The 26,474-nt window shown below is 40.1% G+C and overlaps 3 protein-coding genes across 5 annotated transcripts in view; 1 reads left to right on the top strand and 2 right to left on the bottom strand.

The window, feature by feature from the left end:
• Positions 1 to 437: 437 nt before the first annotated feature.
• On the bottom strand, positions 438 to 13,413 carry deaf1 (DEAF1 transcription factor). Of its 2 annotated transcripts, none has more exons than XM_047595534.1 (13): positions 12,851 to 13,413; positions 11,876 to 11,973; positions 11,218 to 11,344; positions 10,942 to 11,091; positions 9,954 to 10,093; positions 8,788 to 8,916; positions 8,642 to 8,686; positions 7,803 to 7,926; positions 7,399 to 7,545; positions 3,528 to 3,817; positions 3,336 to 3,434; positions 2,363 to 2,452; positions 438 to 1,456 (listed from the first exon to the last, which is right to left on the bottom strand). In XM_047595534.1, the coding sequence occupies exons 1-13, from the start codon at positions 13,047 to 13,049 to the stop codon at positions 1,352 to 1,354; spliced, it is 1,743 nt and encodes a 580-aa protein (XP_047451490.1). In that variant the 5' UTR covers positions 13,050 to 13,413; the 3' UTR covers positions 438 to 1,351. The 2 variants fall into 2 exon arrangements, with proteins under 2 accessions (XP_047451490.1, XP_047451491.1); XM_047595535.1 differs by having other exon boundaries at positions 8,851 to 8,916; positions 12,851 to 13,408.
• A 370-nt stretch (positions 13,414 to 13,783) lies between these two features.
• bet1l (Bet1 golgi vesicular membrane trafficking protein-like) lies at positions 13,784 to 18,622 on the bottom strand. Its single transcript, XM_047595537.1, has 4 exons — positions 18,549 to 18,622; positions 16,123 to 16,208; positions 15,509 to 15,565; positions 13,784 to 15,311 (listed from the first exon to the last, which is right to left on the bottom strand). The coding sequence occupies exons 1-4, from the start codon at positions 18,565 to 18,567 to the stop codon at positions 15,144 to 15,146; spliced, it is 330 nt and encodes a 109-aa protein (XP_047451493.1). The 5' UTR covers positions 18,568 to 18,622; the 3' UTR covers positions 13,784 to 15,143.
• Positions 17,080 to 26,474, top strand: part of LOC125014460 (plasma membrane calcium-transporting ATPase 1-like) — a 27,724-nt gene continuing 18,329 nt past the window's right edge. Inside the window, exons 1-3 of one of the 2 annotated variants that reach the window (XM_047595531.1) lie at positions 17,080 to 17,129; positions 21,905 to 22,196; positions 26,231 to 26,428. In XM_047595531.1, the coding sequence (XP_047451487.1) occupies positions 22,001 to 22,196; positions 26,231 to 26,428 (394 nt within the window). In that variant the 5' untranslated portion in view covers positions 17,080 to 17,129; positions 21,905 to 22,000. Of the gene's footprint in view, positions 17,130 to 20,669; positions 20,914 to 21,904; positions 22,197 to 26,230; positions 26,429 to 26,474 lie in introns of those variants that run through there. The other variant, XM_047595530.1, reaches the window with a different exon arrangement.

Raw genomic sequence — 26,474 nt, 5'->3', positions numbered from 1 at the left:
AAGGTAATGTTGAATTATACGCTGAAGATAGTTTCACATTGATTTACAACTATCACCTGTTTCTTTAGCATCAAATAACAAAGTAAAATGAAACTTAGCCAAAGACTTGACACTACAACATGCCTCAACATTATATTAACTACCTGAAATGACAGAAAACATCCTTGAAAAAAAATTATATTCCGTTTTAGATTGGCCCAAGTTCTATCCACTAACACAGAGAAGGTGGAGCTTATGAACTATACTGCAGCCAGTCACCAGGGGGAGCTCTACTTTCTTTAGCTTCACTTTGGAGGAGCAGTTCTGCCAATCTTTATACAGCTTTTAGCCATTTAAAATACAGTTACACATTTTTGTAGAAGTGAAGTGAGGAGGGAAAGCTACTTTATCAGCTGGTTTTTGCAGTTCACCATAACAGAGTCGTTGAGGTCCATCAGTGGACAGAAATTGCAGCTTTACAGTAATACATTTTTGTTGTTATTTCTTAGCTTTTACATTTAAATCATTAATAAAAATAAGTAAGGAAAATAAAGGAGAAACACTTTAAAGTTATTGTCTGTGTTGGACGCACAAGAATTTGCACCCAACATGAAATCTTTACTTTTCTTTCAGGACTTTGTCAAGTCCTTTGAGAACTACAGCTAATAAAGCTATCCACATCTACACGCGATAAACAAAAGATAAATCTTTAAAACAACCAGGGAAATTCTGTTGTGTTCAAGTTCAAAGCATTTTCTACAATCAGTGGCACAGTGGTATGACTTGTTTTCTGAAAAAAAGTCACCAAAAAAAAAAAAAGTCTTCAAAGCAGGCAAAGACAGCAAACAATTTATCCTTGTTTACTGGGGAATAGGAATGAGAACTGTAGTATATAGATTTAACATTATGCATGTGTTTAATCTTTCATTAGGGTTATGAGGGATTTGCTGTGGAGGCGTAAATCTTCGATGACTGTTCAAGAGAAGACACAAAACAATAAAAACAACTGATAAATGATGTAATAAATTAATCAATATACAATAGGAAGATGGCTTCATGATAAAAGTAATAGTCAATCAGATATCAATATCACGTGTTGGGTTGGTTACTGAACTATCACGTATGTTGACATCATCTCCACTGATCTCGGTTTACGGTCCACTAGATCCTGGAGATAGACCTCTGTCAGCGACAAAGTCTGTGCAGTTTTTTTTGCACAGCCTCAGCTCTCAGGAAGTCAGACATCTGCTTCTCCCATGTGTTTATAATACTCAGTATTTTTCACACCAAAGGTCCTCCTGTCAGCAGCAGCTGATGGTGTGATGACCTGAAATGTCGGTCATGTCTTCAAAAAGACACTGGACTGAGTCTGCTACACCTTCACTTTGTCTATGTCCATGGCTGTGATTGGCTCCTCCTCCTGGACAGCCACACCCCCCGCAGACTGACAGCAGTTGTGCTGATGATCTTTCCAGTCCTGCAAAGTAAAAAAAACAGGCGTGTGATTTTCTGTAGATTTAAGATGAAAATAAAGTCTTATATTCAGAAAATAGCTTTTTTTTAGCTGCTATTTTCAACACATTTAACTGTTTTGCAGAAGCCCTGATCAGGGCTTATCAGAAAATTGTTATTTTAACATGAAAAATGACATTGACGGTGAATGTATTACAATTACATTAAAACTGCAGTAGTAATGTGAAGAAATGAGACTCCATCACATGGAGCCTGTTGACTTTCTCAACTTCTTTGAACACATTTGATGTTCTTAGAAAAAAGTGCCTACTACCTTCAATCCATACGATTTGATTCAAGGGATCCAGATTAGTGCCTCATAATCAGAACCTCGTCTGGGAAACTGCCTTTACTGAACTGTTTGCAAAAACTAATTCTCCAATCCCCCCCAGAAAAAGATCCCCAAATTTTCATCAAAGGGTCAGATAATTCTTGTAACCGTTGCTGTGCTAAAAAAAAAACGTAACTTCAATTGATGGGGTGTCAGAAAAAAAGTCTGCTCTCCAAAATCAACACTGGACAAAAATAGTTTATTGGTGGATATAAACAGAGTTGTTTGGCCACAGTAACGCATACTCAAAGTTATTCGGTCCTATTTTGAATGTTTGTGTGGCCATCCTTGTGGTGACATTCGTTGACATAGCAAATTCTCTAGCTCCTTACCATAACCATGATCTAATTATGACCTTTACCCTCCAACTAAGTCTTAACCCACAAAAAAAGAGAGTTAGGAAAGGCCAGATGGTCCCAACTTTCCCGAAACATCCTGACTCCAGCAGCTCTGGGAAAGATCGCCATTTAGGAGGACAAGCACACACACACAGACACACACACACACACAGCTCTGGAGGATTGTTCAGGTGACTCATACCTTCCTCTGACAGAAGGTGGAACAGTAGTTGACTTTGTGACAGCCCGTGCACTCGCTCATCGCCACCCGACCGCAGTTCACGCACATCTGCTGCAGATCGAAAAAAAAAAAAAAGAACATGTGAATCAAAAAGGCAACGGGGAGGATTCTTAAAGTATGTCATGAGCTGAGAATTGAAATTCTGCTCCTCATTTCCTTGCAAACTTTGAGGCAGACAATTTTGGACCAGTGGAACTTTTTGTCCTCATCACTGGTTACAGATTAAGATGGTGTCATACAGTAATGTACAAGTTGACTATTGCTATGTGCACAGTAATGCCGCAATTCATGAATAGTCTGCATCCTGCAGTGTTTAACATCCAGTCAACTGAATATTAAATGTTAATGTGAACCGCTTCTAAAAGTGACTGGGAGGCACGTCGTTTGCATTGGAACAAAACTGCTGCATGGGTCGTGTCACAGCTAAAATGTTCATGTATCTGGGAACTAAACCGTTCATTTTCATTCAACACAGAAACAGTCCCATGAATCCACTGACATTTTCAAACTAAAACCTCATTAGAACCTGAGGAACAGAATCAGCTGGAGTGTACGAGCATTTCTGCAGCATAAATACTGCACCATTTGTTATATTAAACCAAAATTTCACATTTCAAGTAACTACACAGATCCAACCCTCCAACCTAATATTTAATAATACCTGTAGCAGTTTATCATTTTGGGAATTACACTTTTTTTTCGTTCGTCAGGTAACAGAACATAATGTTCATATTAAATACGACTGTGCGAAGTGTAAAGGCTGGAAACATAATAGAGTCAGTTGAAAAGAAACTGTCTGTGTGCATTCTGGGAAATACAGGATCAAGCGTTTTTGTAGCTTAACAAACACTATGAACTAAAAGCCAGGAAATCTCCAGTTGTTATTTCTAGATCTGCTAATTATACAGCAAGACAAACTGTGTGTGTGTCATACATTGATGATGATCTCTGTGATGTCAGAGCTCCTCTTTGACTCCGACTCATCGGGCTGCTGAAACTGGATCTGGTTCTGGAACGACTGACTGAGACCACACTACACACACACACACACACACACACAAACACAATCAGAAACTCAGCGATACAGTCAGTGCCCTTCTAAATGGCAGCCTGTGTGTTTTCTCACCTCCTTCCTGCCTCCCTGACCCTTGACCCCCGTAGAGTTTTTGGCCTGCTCAATCAGAGCCTTCAGCTGCTGGACGTTGCTCAGCAGTGTGTTGGCCATCTCCTCCAGGTACAGCCAGGTGTTTTTCTGTCCTTCGCTCATTGCTGCTCCTGCCCCCCCGACAGGCCCCACCTCCAGCCCAGTCATCAGCGCCGCCGACGGACACGTAGCTGCTGGCGCCACCGCAACTTTGGCCTGGACCGCCTGAGGAGTCACGGCCAACGCCGGCAACGATGGCAACGCCGTCAGCACTGAGGGGAAGACGAGGAGGCGCAGGGAAGGGTTAGCTTAGTATTTTACTGACCATTTTGGAGCTTCATCGACCACATGACATCAGATAGTTTTAGGAAGTTAGAGGATTGTGTGCAGCAGAAATCAGAGTCCTGTGAGATCATAATACTCTACACCGCCCAGGCTGCTACTAAAGGTCATTCTGGTCCTCAAGTGATTTTCTTGACCAATTGTCTGGTCCTGATAATCCTGATAATTTACACATGATATAGTCGCCCTGGCAGTTCTGCAGCGCACATGTTGACTTAAACACTTGTTTTAATTCAGTCAAAAACAGAATGATATTTTATTTAATATATAAATGAAACTCCAAAACTGTCTGCAAATAAATTTATTTTATTTATTTAATATATAAAAAAGAATGAAACAGCTAATTTTCACATTTGATATGGTTAAAACTGTGAATTATACCTTTGATAGAGACTGACTGGTAAGTAATTTCCTTTCTGATTCATTGCTTTTGAGTTAACTTATCTGATCATTTTTTATATTTTGTTTCAACTGTTGTCTAATCCCAAACAAATTAAATATAGATTACCAGTCAAAGGTGTTATTATTTTAACTGCTTACTAGAGTTTCATTATGTCGACACCTGATGGATTTTGGGTCGTGACTTGGTTTATTTAACTACTGTGACATATCTAAGAGAACCAACAGTCCATTATCCGGGTGCTGCTTTTTAATATGTTACTGGTCAAATGGGAAACCTCACGTATTTATCTATTTACTCACCACTGATTCCACCGTGTTCCTACTTGCTCCGTTCTGCTTTTTATTCTACTTTTACCTGTTCTTATTGTATGTATTTGTGTATAAATGTATGCAAGCTGTCCAAACCAATTGCCCCTGGAGGGATTAGTAAAATTGTCTGAATCTGAATTACTTCACGACATGAAGACAGTCAAACGCCAAATAAGGAAGAAAGTAAGGAAAGTGTCTCTCAATCATTTAGGCTTTGGGACCGTAATGACATTTCCCTGTTTGGGAATCTGCTCAATTCCCAGGGAAATTCTCAGAAATCTCCAAAACAAAAAAAAGAAAAAAAAAATCCAGACTGAGATATGCAATAAATCCTCACACTGGTTTCTGTGACAGTTCCTGAGGGCTGCATCAATCTTCCAGCTTGAAGCAGGAAGCGAATAAGGCAAAGCAAATAACAAAGTTAACTGAATCAAACAAAGCCCATTATCCAGGTCAGTGTGATTTCCATACATTTACTCCTGACCTCCGTACTGACGAGCTCAGAGGTCTGGTGAGAACACAGACCAAGTTCAAAAATAACCGGACATCCATCTCAGACTGTGATTTAACATGTCCTGGGAAAAAGGTGTGCGAGTGATTTTAACACTTCCTCAGTTATATGTGCAGCCAATCTGCACTACCCTCACACACAAAAATCCTGTAAAATGAACATTCATATGCAGCAGAACAGAGAAGTAAAAGTCAGAGGAACATGCTCCAGCTTTCACTCTCTTTGTTGAAACTCAGCTGACAAGAACCGTGTGTTTAATCGCTGAAGCCAGTTTGACAGCTTCATCACGGTGAGTTTGAGTCTGTGGATTTAAACCGATGTTTCTTTCATCTCCTCATCTGAAGCACACAGGCACAGAGGCCCTGGACGCTTCACTGACCTCAGGGTGAAGGACAGAGGAGACACTCTGGACAGCTGCACCACTGCTGTGTGTGCGTGTGGTTGTGTGTGTTTCCGTCAAATGCAGCCAAATGAAATCAATAACATCCCTTCGGACAGTCGTCTGTACAGACATTTGACATGAGCGTCCCGGCATCAATGGAGCTGCTGTTCAAAGAAAGAATGCGTAGATGCGGACGAGGAAAGATCTGGCCAGAGAAACCGGGGCGGCGAGCTGCGCTGGAACATCATTAGTCACAGAGCCCACGCTGACAGACACACCCACAGAGCTGCCGTCTCCCGTGAGCTCATTACAGCAGCGCAACAGCCAATCAGAAAGCGGCTGTGGCACGTCCCTGATGCCTAACGGGATGATGGATCGGCTGTGGGTCAAGGGTGATGCGGGGGATTGTGGGAAAGCCCTTGTAAAGATAATTCAAAAGGGGGGCACACGGAACAACGCCGCTGGATCCAAGACAATCCAGGTTCAGAGGAAAGTAAAGCCCAAGCTTATTGTATACAGCTCTTACCACTGAATATATCTCTAGCAAACATTTACACTTGTGTGCAGAGCAACACTGTGTCGGGTTTATCTGTGCACTTCAAACAATGACGTGCCGGAGAAGTTACTTTTACTGAAATCACTGGAACACAGGAAAGAGAGGGGACGTCTGAGGAGATGGTGTGTAGGATACAGGTGGAGGGTGAGATTTCTGTGACTGTTTGGACGCTGTAAGAAGTGGGTCTGCGCCACTGCGACATGTAGCTACATTTCTAAGGAGGTGCACATCAAGCGTACCGAGCGTCATACTACACACAGCTACTGCAGGTCAGTGTCGTCTCAGCAGCCGTTTGAGTTCAGACTGGTTTTCTAAGATCAGTTAGGTTCATACTTGTTATTAAATAATTATGTGATAAGGCCCTCAAAATGTCAAGTACATGGGGTGCCTGCTCAACCAGGTCAGCAATCGGGGCGCCCCATGTTCTTGACATTTTGAGGGCCTTATCTCATGAACTGAGGCTATTCGCTGCATGTCACCCCCCCCTCTCTCACCCCATTACGTGCTGTCCCTCTCCACCTATGACTGTCCAGTAAAGGCTCAGAAAAAGAACAGTGTCAAGCAGATTATCTCCGGACCTTGTAAAACTTTCTCATCACATAATTCTGAGGAAGAAATACAATAGATATGAGACGAGCAAATAATAATTGTGAAATTCTTTGAAGGGTGATGCAGTGTTTCCCACTGGATTTCATGAGAACTATTTATGCAGTATATGAAATGTCAGCCCGTCACATAGAATAAAATCATGCGGTTATTATCAGTCCATCTTAGAAGCACATTACCGTAATAACACATTTTATATCAGTCTGTCTTTTAAGTATATTACTGGAATAACGGATTCAGCTGACAAACAGCAACAGCCTGTGCAGATCATACAGAGGAATACTAAACATAATGCTGCTGAGACGTGATATTTTGTGGATGAGATTAAAATTTATTTATATTAAAGCTGACTTAATTAAACCTAATTAAACTGTGCTAGCGCTTATAAAACTAGTTAAACTAGTTGACATTAGCTGTGGAGTCGTTCCTCCAGGCAACTCTCTTTAAATACTTTGGGGAAAGGAATGAGGGAGGGAGAGATGATCAAACTAATGGGGAGAGATCAATTCCAGGAGCACTAGGGCAGAATCCAACACAGACACAATCAAAAAAATCGAAAAAATATTTCCAATTTGTCGTAAGAAATTAGTGGTAGTTATGGTGGTAAGTAAACTCCTTTACGCCGCCATTGCGGCACATTGAATGAGATAGTGATATGCTTCATATTCATTCTATGCCTGTTCTGAACCCCAAACAGAGGTGAATATGAACCAATGTGATACATTACATCAATCACAAATGGTACCTGCAGTGCTAGCAAACACCTCGCTCTGCGCTGAGCCCTCTGAGATGATGGCGGCGGCAGCAGCAGCAGCGGCAGCGTCACCTACTGGACTGCGGTCAAAGGTCAACGTTCCAGAGGTGGTGAACTGGCCTGATGGGGTCACTGTGACTGTTGAAAGGGGACAATTTAATTTGGACAATCAGACAGTCATAGAAAAAAATTACATGTTCACGTTACAATCTAGCGGAATATGTTTCTTTTTGGATGATCTACCTCAGGATTGCAAATACTCGACAGGTCCTATGTGGAAATGTGCTAATATTTACTTAATCTAAATCTGAATCTAATAAAAAAAAAAGATACAGTGATTCTAAGGCTGGTGTCAAATAAAGGTTTCTTCTGTGCTCTTATTTCATTGGACGTACATGTAGTTCCCGGACTCAGTGTGATGTTTTTGGTGGCAGGAAGCTCCTTTTTGGGAGGGATGATCAGAGGCTCCGTGTCCTTTTTTCGCCTCTTGTATGGGACAAAGAGACGAACTGGACCCGTCTGAACCAAGATAAGCAGATAAGAAGCGAAGACACAGACAAAGAAAGGTTTTACTGGTCAAAAAAAAAAAAAAACCTGAGACAGGCCATGACCTGAGACAGGAGTGGTGATCCATCTTTCAGCACAACAATAACCCAAAGTCTACAGTCAAGAAAACAGCCCAGACTTAAAGCCCATAGAAGACGCTTCCTGTGTAATCTGATGAACACTAAGAGGCTCTGCCAGGACGAATGGGACAAACTCCCAAAATCCAGTGATTTACACAAGACTTAAAACTGTAGCAGCTTATTCGGGGATCCCTTATAAAGGGATCAAATGGTCTGAATTGTTTTGTATTTAACATAGTAACTTTAGTGACATAGCAACTTGGCTTGGCTGGCTTGATAAGTGTATATTGACTTGATTAATCCTGTAATGTGGACAGAACATGAAAAAAGTGAAACGCGCCTGAATACTTTGTACTGAAATTAATTGGTTCAAACTGAAGCTCCTGTGTTTCAGCAGTCTTTTCTGTATTTGAATTGAAGAAAGAATCATGGAGTAGTAGTACCCTGCCTGCATGCTGGGATTCCATCACAGCTTTGGTTGACATAATAAGATGTGATATGATTACCGATACTAGATGCAAACGTAAAAGTCAGATGATATGTCTTCACTGAGATCACAGGTTCAAGTAAGTTATAAAGATAGGGAAAAAAACAACAACAAAACCTACCATACTAATGGTTTCTGTGGCCAGAGTGTCACCTTCCTTTGGACACTGAAAAGACAGAGACACAAACTTATTTCTTCTGTCCAAATTGCACTAACATTTTGTATTATGAAAAGCAGCCAAAATACATATTTAACTTATTTCATCACCCAATTAGCTGACTGATCTATTCTGATGACTGTTCTTCCCAGGGACTGGTCTGTCTCACTCACCGCTGTCAGGTCATCACAACAGGCTGCGCAAGTACAGGACGCAGCATGGGGGTTCAGGATCCGCTCCTAACAACACATGCACATGTGTACATTACAGACAGCTTTCTGCACGGGAAATGAAACGACAGGTTAATATAGGGGTGGGCGATATGGCAAAAATATCATATCACGGTTTTTTAAAAATAAAATCACGATTTCGATTTTATCACGATCTTAAATTGAAAAATGAAAAACAATTTAGTCTTAAGAACCTTTCTTAACCGATTTTATTTTAAATAGTGTGCAAACAATCAAGTTTAAGAGACGTGGCATGGCAGTGTTGGAGAAGTTTTTTCGGCTGCTCGTACCGCAGGTCAGCTACTTTAAGCAGCCGTTTGAACCCGTTGTTTTCTACCATCTTGAACGGTACAATATCTTTTGCAAGATAAAAGGTAACTGCTTCTGTTACCTTGTTTGACTTGTCATATGGACGTGCCTTTGTTAAATGCCAGTGTTAATGTTGACTGTTTTGGTCTTACGCTAGCTGCTGCCTCTGCCTGCGGTGCCAGTGCCGCCGGGCCCCTCGCTGTTTGGCTCTCAGCACATTGTTTGGGATGATTCCTCTTCAAATGATTGAACAGGTTCGTCGTGTTGCCACCTGACGTGCGAACCCGTTCTGTAGAAAAGTTTGCACAGAACATTTGCCTGCGCTTCATCAGTTGAGGAAAATCCAAACTTATTCCATAAGTGGATTATTTTTTAGTGACCATCTCCGTTTGGTTTTCAGCCATGGCTCTCCATGTGGCTACCGCTACACACATAAACAAGGAGGCAGGTATGAAAGCACGTCACTGCCCATAATTTGCTATGATTGGTCGGTCAGGTTGACAACGTAATACGTCTGGTGCGTCTGTGCATCAGCAAAGAACTGCAATTTATAGAATGTGCCATAGACGATCCCACGATCTCTACAGTTTGACAGATTGTCTTCAGGCTGTAATCATTCCCGATTTAATATCGTCATATCGCCCACCCCTAGGTGTATGGCATAATGGTGTGCAGCGCTGCTATAGTAGTAGTCCAGTACAATAGGAAAGTAGTAGTACAGTGGCAGAGTTAAGTACCTGTATGAGGCAGAGCAGAGGCCTGCCAGCATATCTGATGCTCCTCTTCCAGTCTTTGCTGCTTGCTCTCCCTGCTAGACCTTCAAACTCAGTGGGAGTGAACCACTGCTGATTGTGTTTGATGCAGCGACCTTTACCCCCTGAACAAAACACAAAACACAATTACTAAAACGCACAGGATAGCAGAGTCCTTGTCATTTCTGATGGACATGGAATGAATACTGCTTGCGCTCTGAATGGCTTTATCCCAGTCTTGTTCTGCTTATAACGATCTAAAAACTGATTCCACGTCATCAATAAGACCTGTTTTCATCAAAGCCTTTGAATAACCAGAATTTTTTCCTGCAGCCTAGGAGCTGTGCTACAATGCTACTGTAACAACAAGATAACTCTCATCGTCATGCCAGTATATTTTCATGAGAAAAGTGATCCAACACTGCCATCAGGAGGCCTAATGAGACAAACAGCACCATCTCACATCTAGCATGCTGTGATAAAAATGGCAAAATAATAGAGAAAATTTTTAAAATGGAGCATATCCTGGGGATATATATTTAATTTTTTACGAATATGACTTTTTACCAAAGCTCTTATGTTTCAGCAGACCTTGTTTTGAATGTCTGAATTATATAATTAAAGACAAGCTGAAAGCAAAATGAACAATACTACCTGTATTGGTAGGTTACATTTGATTATTAAAGTAAATTGTAAATTGTATTGATAATAATCATGTACTTAAACTATGTAGTTTGGTAATGTTTTTATTTCAGGACTTGTGCTGACTTTTTATCTGTGCTACTGTCACTTATATTTAAACATCATTGAAGTACAGCTGTGTACTGTTTTCTTAGTGCAGCGGTAAATAGGACTGATTGTGAGAACAGATGTGCCTGACATAGCCTGTTACCTAACCTTTATAGGACCAGACTAACCTGATGGGTTGTGTTTCCGTAGTAACTTCAGTGAACTGACAAGGCAAATAGGTTACCTGATCCCAGGCGGTTCTTATACAGGACTCCACTGGTGTTCCTGCAGCGGACAGGCAGCTCATTGTTGTAGACCGACGGGTCCCAGTTGTATTTGGAGCAAGAGTCTTTGTCCTGAGGCGGAGTCAGCGGTGTAGGGGGAGTCTGCGGGCCTGTTGAGGATGTAACGGATATCGACAGTCAAATTTCCATGAATCGGTACAGTCACCTCAGAGACGGCAACGTGTGCATGTTACTGTGCATATACTGTACTTAGACATGCACACAAACACACATACCTGATCCGATAGAGGCAGCAGACTTGAGACCAGCAGCTTCCACAATGCTGCCATCTGTGTGAACCACAATCAGCGTGGCCTTCTGAGTACTGAGACCTTCACCCAGCTGAAGAGTGGTCCGGCCGCTCTATGTACACACACAGCATATGGCACACACTTAGAGGATGCAGTGTAAGAGATGATTCAAACGTGTCAGCAGAGGGCACTGGGGGCACAGAAAGTGCAATGAGGTGCTGGGGGGGGAGACGTTTCCGTTTTGGGAGATTTGAGATTCAAATGTTGGACAACAAACTCAACAGAAACCAGTGTGCACTGTCTCGATTAAAGCTTTGTCGAATTAACCATTTCTCACAGTGTTCCTGGATACACTGTTGTTTCAGAAAGTCATGCATTTCACTACTGATAAAAAAGTCCGCACATCAGAGGGAAAATACTTGGCTGAATTTTCTTACTCTATCAATGCCTTCTCTCTGCAGGATCGGTTGCTCTTTTAGCAACGCTGGGTTTCTTTATGATTATTAATGACAGGAAAATCAGTAAATCTGCCTTCTGTCATTTCTCCCCTAAACTCTAATCTGACAGGTTTGACTGTACATACAGCAACAACATAGTAACTGTGCATGTGCAGCAGTGTGTCCAAAAGTGTGTGTTGATTTACCAGCACGTGTTCGGGGAGGCTGCCTGATGTGGCGACTGTGGTCGTGAAAACGTTGTCCTCTGCACCCTGAACGTCTGCAACAGTCACCGCAGTCACCTCTGATTGACAACAACAAGGGATTCATATTTCATTACACATACATTTTTAGATTAGCTGCTCAGTTGTACTGTAATAGCTACAGTAAGGAAGCAATTCTAACCAAACTGGGAGAGTTATGCTGATGGCATTATTTTCACCACCATTTCACAAAATACTAAATACCAGTTTCTCCAGAATCAGAGGACCGTAACATGTTTAAGGGAGGACAACCTCACATTGCAGTTACAGACATTACAATGAATTAACATTTCACAAATCTTTGGCAGTTATACAAACATGACGGAGCCTGACTAGCTGAAAAAGTTGCCCTCACCAAATCCCTTCAAAATGTGACATTTTGATGCCCAAAGAAAGAGAGAAATACACAGATCAAGAACTTCATTCATGAACGGTAAATTGTCTTCATTTTTTCTTTAGTTCGGCCCATATGCATTGCGAAACTAACTAGATTTAAATGAAATAAACACTTCAACTATAGCAATCCACATCAACTCTAAGTTAGAATATTACAGTAACTCAAGCTACCCGAATGATGGAGAATGAAAGTGCCGAATTTGATCATACTTGCTAAATCATTAAACTGGAAATATCTGCTATGATAATCGTGTTGTGTGTTGTAGATATGGTACAATTTTCAAACTTACACAATAATTGAATGCAGTCTGGTAAGGCGTATGACAACGCTACGATGATGGTGTTGCGCGTTGTTGAAGACCTATGCAGAGCCCTTCCTTGATATCGTTTCTATCACTAACAAGTGATCCACCTAGCATTTGTTTTTGTTGTTTAAACACGGACTGTAACTAATCATCACACTGTGTGTTTTAGCGCCACCCAGGACAACAGCGGCCTACCGATAACTATAGCCCATGTTACCTGCAAACGCAGCCTCGGCCTCGTCTGGGTTCGGAAGGGACTCGGCTCCCATGTCGATGTTTCCCGGTTCCGCCATCACAGCCATCGTGGCGACTTCGGCCTCCGACTCGGTATCCGAGCCCACTCCCTCCACCGGTGGCTCGCCGATGGGCGGTTCAACCAGCCCGAGTGCCTTCGTGGCCGAGTCCGCTTCATCCATTCTACCCGCCGAACGACAAGAGCCGAGTGTGGCCGAGCAGCAGCCGCGGGGAAGAGCGTGGTCCGAGCGAAGCCGAGCCTGCTACGAACCGAAGATGATCCTCGGACACAGAACGCCTTTATTTGCAATAAAATCTTTATTTGCAATACTCATTCCTCCTTCCAAAATCATTAGAAACCGAAAGAATACGGCGAACTGATCCACAGAGAGGAAGGCCGCTTGTTGTTTGTTTTCATGATACCCGAGGAAAGACATATATCGGAAAACACCGAAAGAACACGAGTCGACCCGAAGCGACACACAGCGGCCAACACACACAAATGTAGCATAAAAAACAGCACCGATTAGTCTATTACCTTTCCTTTAAATTAGGAAATCAGTTTTCCTGCCAGTAGGTTCCACATGAACAGGCTTTTATGAAAAATCTTAATAATATTAATAACAAATACAAATTACCTTAACACCTAGGCAGAGCATTAACTATCACTATTTATTGTTTAAACAATTTCATTTGATTTATTTTCCATTTGACACGTCACAAACAAAAAATACGCTAATATTTTTTGTATTTATTTATATTTTTATTGAATTCTGATTTATTTGCATTTGGTTATCAAAATAAAATATTGTCATACAATGATCATTAAAATAAGACAATAAGATTGACACCTTCCTAAAATCTATATCATACCAAGATTGTAGTCTTTTAAAAAGGAGGTATTATCCTCAACACATTCCCCAACTACAAGCCTTTATTGCACATTAATAATATTAATATTAGTACCAATATTCAGGGTCCATCGTGCTATCAGTGATTAGCATTCTGCTGGAATGTCAACACACCAAGGAAGGGAACAGTTTTAACACTCTTTAATCTCCAACTGTCTTTCAGTGGCTAAATATTGAATAAAAAAATAAAAATATAATAAACAGAAAATTATAAAACAGGAGAGGACAGGTCCCAACATTTAATATTAATTGTTAGAAGAAAAAATCCTGAAGTGCCAACAGACAGTGAACAAAAACAGCTCAGTAATCTAAATTAACAAAACTAAAAACAGTAATTTTGAAAGTTTTTATAAACTTATATGAAAATATAGCTTGACAGGCAGTAGCTATTATATGCAGTTAACATTTTTGCAGTTTTAATTTGATATTTAAAAAAAGCTTGTCAGCTTTGGCAGCAATGTAACATGGAATTACACTGATGATTGTATGTACTCTGTGCTATTTGTTGACTGAAAATACCACATTCAAACTTCACCCCTCCTTCTATGCTGAATGAACAAGAGAAAGGTGATACAACTAGAAAGTGAATGAAGAGAGGGAGAGGCGTCAACGAGACAAAAACAGTGAATCTGGAAGATTTTTTTTCAATGACAACACATTCTTAAGCACAAATAAAATGTCTCAAAGGTAATGGCCTAACACAACAAAATTATTGAGGGATTCATTTTCTTTGAGCCTATAAATTTTAGGATAAAAGGCCTTAACTAAACCTTTTTTTTTTTTTACATTACAACAAAAATTTTGTCAAAAGTTAGAAAACTTTTCCCTCAACCTTTTTTTGCTCTTCCACCAGTCATTCCTTCTCTTCCTCTGTCCTTAACTGTATGAGTCAATAACAAGGATCAACACAAAGAACACAGCTTTGCAGTGTAAACAGACAATCAAGTAGCAAATGCTTCTTTGTAATGATATATATTTTGGGTAAGTTTGTCTTTACTGACAGGTTCATAAATCTACTGCACTCAGCTGCCTACTCCCACTGGATTTGCATTCAGGCTCCACACTCTGGACTTCCTGGCTACTGCACGATGGGACAAAACTGGTGCCAAGCAGAGGACACGAAAATCAAGACATATTATTTTTTCTTTTTCTTTTTTTTTTTAGACTTCTAGGTCTTTGTATGACCACTCCCACTATAGTTCCCCCGGTAGGCAAGTCAACATCCCCTGCTGCTTGCTGTTGGTTGTCTCGCTTTGGTGTAGAGTACAAAGTCTTCTCCTTTGTGTGAGAATCCCAGAGCTTATTAGAACCCAGCAGATACGGCACCACAGTCAACATCATCAGTTTAGATATTTTTTTTCCACATCAGCGTTGGATCCTAGAGATCAGGTAGTAAAATATGAAGAAGACTACGACCAGGCCCATAGAGACATAACAGAGGATTCGGCGGTTGTCTCTCCCGGATCGGACCATGGTGGAGAAACGCTTCACGCTGCCACTTAACAGGCCTGTTGCACTCAGGAAGTTGGAGTCCTGAAAGAGAGAGGAGGAGTATATAAAACAGTACCCTTTTGTAGCTAATCAGTAACTACAGCTCACACAAGGCTTCAGGGGTGTACTGATTGGTAAGAATCAGGTTGTTGTTGATGGCAAACAAGTACAAGCAATTTTCAGATTTTTTCGCCAATATGGATATATGTTGAATGTCAAGAAACGTGAATTTTCTGCACCATAGTGTCAAGGTAGTCGTTCTGATCCTCAGCTTCTCTGTCGATATCATAAGCAAGCTGTCAGATAAAAGGAGAAAAAAGAATGATGAGTAACGTCCAACTAAACTTCACATGATCCTATAAAAGAATACATTCAAACAGAAAGGAAAATATAGAAGGAGATTGTGAGACAGGGATGCAAAAAGTCTAGAACACAAAAGTTTACATTTGATCCTTTACTGCTTTAAGCCTTTGGGACACTTAGCACCAGACAAACTAAAACTTGCAAAGGTTTAAAAGGCAGCTGTATGTTCAAATGGGCCAGCTAACTTTGTAAGAACATGTCAAAGTCATGTAATTGGGAGTAGGTGTATCTGTTAGCTTCCCAGAATGCACTTTGTTTTATCTGTACTGTGGTGCTTCATGGTGCTTGAAATGTTATTCACAGTTTTATATTAAAGAACAATTGAGCAATAATGTTGATACTGGTCAATAGATAATAATAGATAAGTATTACTATTTAAATTATGAGTCAATCAGCCAGAGAGCCTTGCTACCAGTCAATATGATAAGAATTAATAATCTGACAATATTTGTATTTATTCATTTATTTGTTTTTGGGGTTTTTTACGCACAGATTTCAATCTGGAGACTTTGGTGGCCAGGTTCTCAGCCAGGCGTTTGTTTTCAGCATCCAGCATGTCATCCACAGAGCCATGACCTGGAGACACATAAACACAATGGCTTAAAAAATTACACGAAGACCTGACAAAGATGTTTACAGTCACTGTGGTATAATGGTGATTTAATGGTTTAATGTTCTGAGCAGCACAACTCTCAAATTACTGATGCCAATTCACTGACCTTCTAATCTGCTACGAGAGTGAGGACTAGTCTTTTATAATTTACGAAAAAATATCTGTATTTGAAATGCTTTTAGATCAGTTTACTAACTTTGCTAACCCTCATGTCTGATATTGAGATAAAAATAATTAGTCAACCAGATAGGCTAAATCACAACCATAAAATGTGTATAAATTAAACACCACTAAATTGTATAAAATCTCTATTTGTCGGACTTGAATTTATGGTGCAGTAGGTTGCAATAGTGGTTCACTATCAACTGTTACATGGACACGTTCTGGCTTGGAACTGCAAATTGTGACAGTTTCTTTGTGTGTTTGTTTTTTGCTCCTGTGTGCCAAGCAGGACATGGCCTTATTCTATCAAGCTCATTTCTTATGGCACTAATGTTGCTTTGTAAAATGGTTAGTGTATAATAACCTTACAGGACATATAATAGGTGTATTATTGGCACAGAAATGTGGTTGTTTAGCTCTGCTAGCATCAACTTCTTGACAATTAGATGGGCATTAGAAGCTTATCAGCTTAAGATTTTGTTGCTTTACTTTGCTTCAAATATCATGCCATCAGTTTCGTATTGCTGACAGCAATCTAGCCAAATAACCAGTGCACAATGTAGAAGCCAAAGGCTGGATAAAAAGCGTCCTTATGTCCTTAGATCATATGACGCCATCAACGGTTTCTAGTTATGGTGGGCGTGGCTTTTCTTTTCTTATAAAACTGGGGTTTCTCAAATTTAGGTTTTCAAATTGAACTCGCTGTTATTCTGCCGTTTAAGGTAAGTAGTAGTTCGTCGTAATTAAAAGGGCCATGTAGATTACTGTATGCTTTTTTTTTCAGAATAATTTAAAATGTAGTTATGAGTGTAGTTAAAACGGCGTGGAATTGCCGGCTAAACAAACTGCGCCTCGAAACCAGTAAACGTTACCTGTCATTGCTGCTGCTAAATAAATGGTAACCTAATTTTGACGATAGTTGTTGACTAAAATGGCTATATCTGTAAAATAAGTACTGACTTAACACCACAAATGGCATTACCAAAATGTCGTCGACAATGGTTAAAAATGTGAGGGAATTTTAGTTAAAAACACACGAAGCTTAACATTGAGCTAATTAGTTAACGGTAAATAACGGTCCATTTGCAACGGTATTCTCTACTGACAGTTACTGGTTTGTTCCAACGTTGACTGCTTAACACTGAGTATCAGGCACGACCATAGACTGTACTGTATATAAAAGAAGGTACGACACTCTTGATCTCACTCAGCATACCAGTAATCACTGTGACATGCCGAACTCACATTAGGAGGAACTCACTGAGTCGGACTATTGTGTCCTTTTAATAACGCTAGTAATTTTGGCCTCTTTGCACAGACAATGTTTTAGTTTCAGTGATTTACACGAAGCTAAACATTAAGTGAGTTAACGGTAAATAACGGTCAGTTTGCGTTAACGATATTCTCTAGTTACTGGTTTGTTCCAATGTTGAGTGCCAGCCACGATAAAAGTTTAACAGTTAAGTTTCGATACTTAATGTGACATATCGAATCGCTACATGACAGAACTACACAATCTGCCCTGGTAAAGTAAGTGACATATTTCCGATTTAAATTTAGATAAAGGGAAATGCATACCAAAACATCTTTTGTTAAGTTAACTCACAGTAGGAGAAACTCATTTAGTCGAACTATTGTGTCCTTTTAATATTTCTTCTGGTATCTCTACAAACACCATGTTTTAATTGCAGCGATTTAGTGTAACCGCGTTATCTGATGCATATCTGTGTCGTTCCTTACAATATACAGTACAAACTCTCTCTCGGAATGTTAGACCGGATGTGAACTGTAAATGTGCACATATTAATCATCAATTGTCTAACTATCGCTCACTTCTTCGGAACTTGTCGGTAGATAATTTGATAGACGGAGTAAACCTTCATATTCATAGTACTTCGGAAATATGTGACGTTAGGACAGCTAACGTGCAAGATAGAAATTACAAAACTAGACAGTCTCTTAGCTAAGCTATAACTTGCTTTAAGTGAAGTTACAAGATATCTACACCATTAACACGCAGTTAACGTAATCTGTCGTTATTTACACACTCATTCATTTGGCAGAAACATTAGGTATGAGACCAGTAGAAACAGTTCACAGACAAATATTTAGAACTGAATACGTGTCAAAAACACCAATACCTCTATTCCAGTCCGCCATGTTGGTGTGTGAGGTCACAATCAGCTGTTTGGTAGAAGCACGTGATCACCCATTACAGGAAGTCGACAACATTCTATTTCCGTTTTAACATTCATGACATGTAAACCCAAACGTGTATTTTTGTTACCATTTTTGTTATGTTGATAGAAAACATTATCATAAACTATTCAACCATGAATTCAAATTCAAAAAAAATAATAATGATGATTTTTCAAAGAACTTTGAAAAAAAATACATTGAGTGTTATGATTGTGATGGAAGTACAATACAGCTGTGACAAAATGGGTGTAAAGCAAAAACAAAAGAGTTAATATCAGCACAACATATAATCATAATCTATCAATCACAGTATAAGTGACAGGAGGTTATGAGGTTATACAGATGACTGTGTAGCCTGTATTTTGTTTCACGTATGAATATTTTAAAGTAACTGTACGTGTGTAATAATATCTTTCAGCCAGAAAAGTGTCAGAGGCAACTTATTTTGTTCTGATCAGATGTTTTTTTTTTTCTCTCTCTCTCTTTGTGTTAAAGCATTCTCTGTTGTGCCATTTTCAGACATATCAATAGTATAATATACTAAAAATGTAGTGGATGGATCTTGTCTCTCATGCTTTAGTGTGTGCTGTGTACAATACAGCACACTCACATTCCAGTTCATTAGGTACCCAAGTGAAAATGAAAAATTCTCTCTTATCCTGTTCCAATGTGAGCTGAACATTGGGACAGCCATGAAGAGGAATTTAGAGCAGGACTGGTATATTCATTCATTCATTCATTCATTAATGAATTGTGATAATTAAAAATGCTCATTTTCAAAAGTGTACCTAATGAACTGGCAAACGAATGTATATTGACCACTGGGTGGCAGCATACAGCGTTTTAGTGTGAACTGAGCATTGGGACAGTCATGAAGAGGAATTTAGAGCAGGACTGGTGTATTAATTCATTCATTCATTAAAGAATTGTGATAATTAAAAATGCTTGTTTTCACTGGTGTACCAAATGAACTGGCAAACAAATGTATATTAACCACTGGGTGGCAGAACACACACACATGCACACACAGATTACAATCAAGTTATCTGATCCCACATGCTCAGTTTCGACCAAACCAGTTTACTTACATTTAATTCATCAAGCAAGTTTATTTCAAGGACACCATTTATCACCTAAAGATGTAACCATAATTGGAGCTATAAAAAGTTATAACATGGTGAAGCATGTATATGTGTAAAAATACACATAGCGGCTTAGTCGTGGTTTTGTAGTAGCATCAATCCATTTAATAGACTGGTGAATTTGTGAGGGCAGGAACTGTCCCCTTGCTTATCTGATGAATTAACCATTCAACTGCTGTTGTGGTAGTCCTCTTTGCTAGTGTGGGGTCAAAGGTTATGCTGTGTCAGTGCAAAAATACTATAATTCAAACGTGAAAGAGGGACATCACCTTGTGTGTGTGTGTGTGTGTGTGTGCATTCAGTCAGTTAATCCTGCTGTGTCTCTACGGGCTATAATCCACCTGTGTGTGTTTGTGTGAGTCACGTGTGTGTACGTGTGTGTACCAGCTGACGTCAGTTTATATCACTGCTACTCAGGGTGGGGGGTGTTGTGTGTGTAACAAATTAAGTCAACTATAGTGAACAACAACTAATGTAATCAGAGCACTGGAAATAGGATAGGCGGTACCTGTGAAACATCCCAGAAACCAGCTGGGATGTTTCTTGATGGTTGCTAGGATATGCTAACTGAGTTTTTTTTTTTTTTTCCTCGATGCTAAGTGGATATTAGGTTGTTTTCTTTGGCCTGCTTCATGGTTGTATACTTTGACCATCTGTTGACATCTTTTGCAGGTGTAGACCTGGGGTTTGAAGATGCAGTCTGTGGCTTCATGTAGACTTAATGTGTTCCTTGCAGCAAGAGAACCCGCAGCAACAGGTTTAGATGTGGTGTGTTCAACTGGTGCGTGTGGACCTGGTGTGTCCTGCTCAGCAGGAGGAGCTGCAGCAGCAGCAACAGTCTCTTTGGCTCTCACTGAAGCCACAGATTGTCTAATTAGATTAAGCGAGGCTTTCCTCAGATAATCATTTAGCCAGCTCCTGTTTTTTTCCTCCGATGGAGCACTGCTTGTGACTGTGAGCTTTCTGAAGGTCAAACTGAATTTCTGAACAACAGGCTAGTTTGGGGAGTAAATTGTGGGCTTGGAGCAGGTTTGCATCGTGCCGGGTGAGGAGCTGGGGCTGGGGAATGGGCTGTTTCTGGAGCTGTGAGTGTGTCGGTACTCAGAGTAATCGGACAGCCACTAATACCTGCTGTTGCTAACAGGAGGCGATGGGGGAAGTTTCTGTAAGTAAAGCTTTTCTTCTTTGCAGTGCAGCAGTAATAAAGGTGCATTTTTTATGAGAAAGGATTAGTTCTGAATAGTGTCTATGTGAAAACACCTGAATGTTTTTCTTCAGTGTGGAGAACTGTCTACTTAGTTTATTCAGCTCTTTCACACAGTAATACTTTGTGTATGTACATGTATTGCTGTTATGGTAAGTTAAATTAGTAAGAGATCAACAGAGAAATTATCCAGTAAAATTCCAAATTATGTTGTGACCTGCAATGTGAAAATTTACAAACTACTCTGAATGCAGTTTATAACAATTGGATTTGGTTGAATCACTAATAAGGCTCTGGTTATATATAATGAACAGCAAAGCTTTGTTTACTAATTAAACTCCCATGGCTTCTGTTCATCCTTTTCTACTCTCAGTAACTTTTTTCTTTATCTCCTTCAGCCTTAAACAGACTGCTTCTCTCTTGCTCAGATTAAGCCTGTGCTGACTGATTGACACAGATTACAGCTAAAGGCACAGAGGTCGCAACCTGTGAAGAATAAATGTAAAGACTTTTAGTTCACTCATGAGCAGGCACAAAACTCTGTTCCTCACACAAAAGGAGCGCACACGTTGTGGAGTGGAGTGGGGATGGAAGTTAGATCTGGTCTATCAGAGTTTCTTTTGTGAATGAGGACATTTCTCCAATGCAGCTGTTTCCTAACAGTGATCAACTGATATTTTATGTATTTTGCTTAAATTGAATCTTTTTAAATTGTGACTGTTGTACTACTCCCAGGAATGGAGGCTAAGTAGTAACATATTCTATCTGACATTTAATCTTTTGAAGGAAAAAGTAAAAATTTGAATATGTTAAAACATAAAAACCATCAGTCTGTCCAATCACACCTCTTTTATGTTGTAATATTTCTTCATCTTTTCACCTTGTCCAGGTTCTACTCTTTTGTTTTTCCATTAGACCTCTGAAATGATCTTATCTGTCTTTCCCCCTGCAGTCACAGAGTCCCCGTCAGGCTAGATCTGCACCTCAGGCCTACCACTGAGTTTGTGTTTATTGGGAAGGCCTCTGTCAAGTCCCTAAGGAAAGAGACATGGCCAATAACTCTTTTCGTGGGTCCAAACGTGGCCGGCATGCTGAGGCCAACCATGAGACCGGATTCAGCTGCTCCCTGCAAGAGCTGCGCTCGCTCATGGAACTAAGAGGAGCTGAAGCAATAACTAGGATCCAGGATTCCTATGGAGACATTAATGGACTGTGTGCCAGACTGAGGACGTCACCCATTGAAGGTAATTAGGTTCAGGGGCTCTTTTTCTGTGTTCGTTTCCAATTCAACAAGGACGATGGTGAGCAGGAGTGTAACAGCACAGATATGTTCTTGCGCAGCCACTGGCAGTGTCATCTTTCACTGTGAAGTCCCGTGTATGCAAAATTATGAGCACTGTTGAGCATATTACATATTTTTCATTTCCTGTAAATTGACATAGCCCTTTTTGGAAATGACATCTCACAAAAAAAAGAATAGAAAATGCCACATGCATGTGTTTAGTCACCCAATGCTGTATTCACTGGTTCTGCAAGGGTCCAAAAGGGACAGAGTAATGTAAGTTTTGTCACCCGAGTGTGTACAGGAACTGTGTGCTTATTAGTACCCTCTAATTTGCTGGCCACTACACTCGAAAGGCAAGGCATCGATTATAATATGAATAACTATTTGTCCATGGTGTTCATAGTCTGGATGTGCAAGGGAATCTCAAAACTTCATTAACTTGTTAGGCTTTATTTCTACATTAGGAGTTGTAGGTTCTTTTCATTAGATCAGCTGAGGACTCGTCCATAGTTGGTATCTTTTCGAGCTCTTCTTCCCTGTGGTAACACTCAGTGTCTCTTCTCTAAGTAGCTGCTTGAGGTTCTATAGTTATCTGATCCCTACACAGCAGGAGGAAGCTATAAAAAAAAGACCAGCTTACAATTTCCACTATCCAAAGTGTCATTAATAAATGGTAGTTATGGTAGTTAAAGGGAGCTGCTGAAATCAAAATTTCAGGAAAAAACTGTCTGCTGGCCTCATAGGACTTAAAAAGAGTTGCAGGAAGGTTTTGTGTGGTGCACCTTTTCACTAATGTATAAACAGATGACGGTGTTATCACAAAGGTCACCAGAACCTCACTGTCTGCAAAACAATGGAGCAAACCTGTCTTGCCTTGCTAAGCCCTGGACAGATGAAACTGAAATTGTGTTTTCCTGCCACAATCGTTAAAGATATGGAGAAAAGTGTAGAGGAACGTAGAGGTCAGAATGGATTAGCCTTAGCGGACTTCTATAGCAGTCAAGCCACAAGGTACAGGAGGGGTTGTTGACTGTACTTTTGCACACACTCATTTCTTTTCTTTAAACATTTTTTGCATTTTATTGATGAAATAAACATTGACATTTAAAGTGCCCTCTTCTACACTGTGGTGTGCTGGGGAAGCAGCACCAAGAAGAAGAGAATGTCGCGGCTGCACGAACTGATACAGAAGGTGAGCTCTGTGGTAGGGCCAGAGCTGAAGTCACTGCCATCAGTGGCAGAGGCAAGGGCCTTGAACAAACTGTGGTCCATCATGAACACCGTTCACCACCTTCTACATGAGACTTACATGACACTATATCAGACACACACACACACATATACTGTATGTGTGTATATAAATATATATACGTATGTGTGTGTGAGTGCATGGGTGATGAAGCGATGTAGCTACCACAAAACGAATTTCCCTCTAACACACGGACCTTCCCCCTGGCATGGATATGATTAAATCAAGAAAGGGCATATTTGTTTACATCTGGACAGTACTTTAGTCTGGCTTGAGGGCCAGTTGACAGTGTGCTGGTCAAAGTTAACTGTGACCTGCAGCCTCTGTTCAACCTGGTTTTGTCTTTGTCAGCTTTAGGACAGTTTGAGGCTAATGCATTGTGTTCCACTCTGTAAATATTTAATTTTAATTAATTAATTAAATTAAGAATTAGTGCGAAATTAATTTAAAAAAGGACACAATTCATTTTGTTTTAGAAGCATCTTCAGAAATGTTTTTAGATGTTAATCATATTGTAGTTTGATGGGATCGTCTTAGGTCAATAATGAGCTGAGGGGGAGCAGACAGACTGAGATAATGGAGCAGCATAAAATTAGAATACTGACCCACAGGCAGTGGATTAAGGGCCAGATCTACCAAAGGTTTGCTTGTACAAAAACATGTGGAAACTCATTGTGCACGTAAAAAAAAACAACATACAAACTTATTTATTAACAGGGTTGCGCGTCTGGTTAGTACGTTTACCTCAATGAATACGCAATATGCGGCGTTTACACACAAGTTTTTGTGTGCTGGATGAAGAAAGTTTTATTTAGAAGTTTTAGTAGCAGCTGGTTTTTCTCCTTTCTTACAGATGCCCTCCCATACTGTCAGTGATGGAGTGGCAATGTGGGAAAATGGGAAAATGCCACACGGACGGCTCAGTGGCTCCACTCCACGAATACATTTATGAATTATTTGAAAAAGTAGATCTGAGCGGCTCAACGGCCAATCATCAGGCAGCTGCTCTACTCAACTTTATATATTGATTGAAAAAAAATCAATAGATGAGCAGAGCGGCCGCATCATTAGGCGGCCAGAAAAATAAACAAAACCGCAGGTTAACTGCAAACAAAGTGGGCCTACAATATGGAATATTTTTCTTTTTCTAGTTTTTGGTCATTGGCGCATTTTCTGAGAGTTAAATGTGGCCTCTGTCAAGATTGCGTGGGCCCCTGTTATTTGGCAGTCTGTCACAGTGCCATGTCTTATAATTATATTCAGATGTTTTTTGCTCTGACTCGTAATGTGTTTTTTGTTGCCTCTTCACCTGACATCTGTGATGTAACTGCACCAAATGTCATTTTGCACTTGCAGTCTCATGGTGAACATCAATAGCGCACGCAAAACCCACATTTACATACGGGGGTTTGCACCTGCTGTCATTTATGCCATCAATCTTAGTAAATCACCACAGTTCCAGCTGACACACAAAATTCGAGACTGCACATGCAAATTAGTACACGCAAATTGGGATCTTAGTAGATCTGGCCCTAGGAGTCTTAGTAGACTGTGTTTCATATGTCTGGCCTTTGACATTTTCTTCCTCATCATTAATTCATTCAGTCTGTCCGTCTTGCACGCGCTCAGTAAACACCTTCAGTGACTGACTCCTGCTGACAGAAAGAGGCAAAATGTCAGCATCAGCTTGAAATCACTGGAAAATCCATTCCGCTGCTTTGCTTCTCTGTGTGTCTCTACGGGGGCAGCTGGGGACAGATATCTGCCTGATGGTGTTCGTTTTTAGATAACATGAAAAAAGCGCTGGGTCAACCTGGGTCAAGCCTTTTCAAACTGTCTGAGCTTCAGTAGCTGCAGTGTCTCTTAAGGGATCTGAGCATGTCCTGACATGTTATGCTCCAAAGGGGAAACCTCTTCTACTCTCTGCTTCCACAAAACACCAAACCACTACAGATACAAACACCATGTGCCTTGTGTGAAATGATTGGAAATAATATCATTGGTTCAAATTTATTTTGATGCAGTTTACAAGCCTTAATTAATCTTTAATGATGTAACCTCATCTTTAAGTATATTGCCTTCATACTGACCTCATTGACTCACAGGAAGAAAGGTCATTGTAATTTAGATTAGATTCGATAGATACTTCATCTGTCCTGTAGGAACTTGGGTGTCTAGGAGCTTCATCCTATAGAAACAGATATAAAAGATATTTAAGTTATATATAGATATGAAAGATATTTAAGTTATATAATAATAAAAAATAGAATATATATTTTCCATAGAACCAGTTCACACCGTTCTTCTATTTGAAACTGATTATTGGTGAGCTAGACTTGGTAGTTTTTTCACATGTTCAGCACTGTTACTAATAGTTTTCTGTCAGTTCAAAACATGTTATTTTCAAAGAAAGATGTCTAGCAACATTTTTATTGAAAAGACTTCCATTATTCTGTGCAAAGTATAACAAGCAATAATGTGTAATGTAGAGAGGGAGACACTTGACAGCCTGTGGTAAATAGGTTCAAATAAGTTCAAATAAGCTCAAACATAATCAAATTTAGCTGCATGAAACGAATACTTATGTTAGTGTAATTACAACTGATAAATCACTTGTTATTTTCTTTTCAGAGTTAGAATGAAGTATTCACCTGAATAAACAGATATTAGATCAAATGTGTACTCAGTTCAGTGGTGAAATTGTGCTTAGTGGAGTAATGTTGTTTTTGTTTCTCCCTCTGCAGGTTTAGATGGAAACTTGGAGGACATCAATAAAAGGAAACAGGAATTTGGACAGAACACCATCCCTCCTAAAAAGCCAAAAACCTTTGTGCAGTTAGTGTGGGAAGCACTGCAGGATGTCACACTCATCATCTTGGAGGTGGCAGCCGTCATTTCACTAGGCCTTTCTTTCTACCATCCACCAGATGCTGGGAGACAAAGTAAATTGCTCTTTTTATTATTAATAGTCCCTGTGTTTGTTCAAAC

Source organism: Mugil cephalus, chromosome 10 (assembly GCF_022458985.1).
Source record: "Mugil cephalus isolate CIBA_MC_2020 chromosome 10, CIBA_Mcephalus_1.1, whole genome shotgun sequence".
NCBI classification, from domain to species: domain Eukaryota; kingdom Metazoa; phylum Chordata; class Actinopteri; order Mugiliformes; family Mugilidae; genus Mugil; species Mugil cephalus.
This window is presented reverse-complemented; position numbering and strand designations above follow the sequence as displayed.

Excerpts from the sequence above, each read along its gene's own strand:
- deaf1 (XM_047595534.1), bottom strand. The coding sequence starts at position 13,049 with ATGGATGAAGCGGACTCGGCCACGAAGGCACTCGGGCTGGTTGAACCG. Across the intron at positions 11,092-11,217 it reads TGCTGCCTCTATCGGATCAG|GCCCGCAGACTCCCCCTACA; the intron begins GTATGTGTGTTT and ends CATCCTCAACAG. Across the intron at positions 7,546-7,802 it reads ACTGAGTCCGGGAACTACAT|TCACAGTGACCCCATCAGGC; the intron begins GTACGTCCAATG and ends CCCTTTCAACAG.
- bet1l (XM_047595537.1), bottom strand. Across the intron at positions 15,566-16,122 it reads AAGTCTCCAGATTGAAATCT|CTTGCTTATGATATCGACAG; the intron begins GTGCGTAAAAAA and ends TTTATCTGACAG. Across the intron at positions 15,312-15,508 it reads ACGACTACCTTGACACTATG|GACTCCAACTTCCTGAGTGC; the intron begins GTGCAGAAAATT and ends TCTCTCTTTCAG.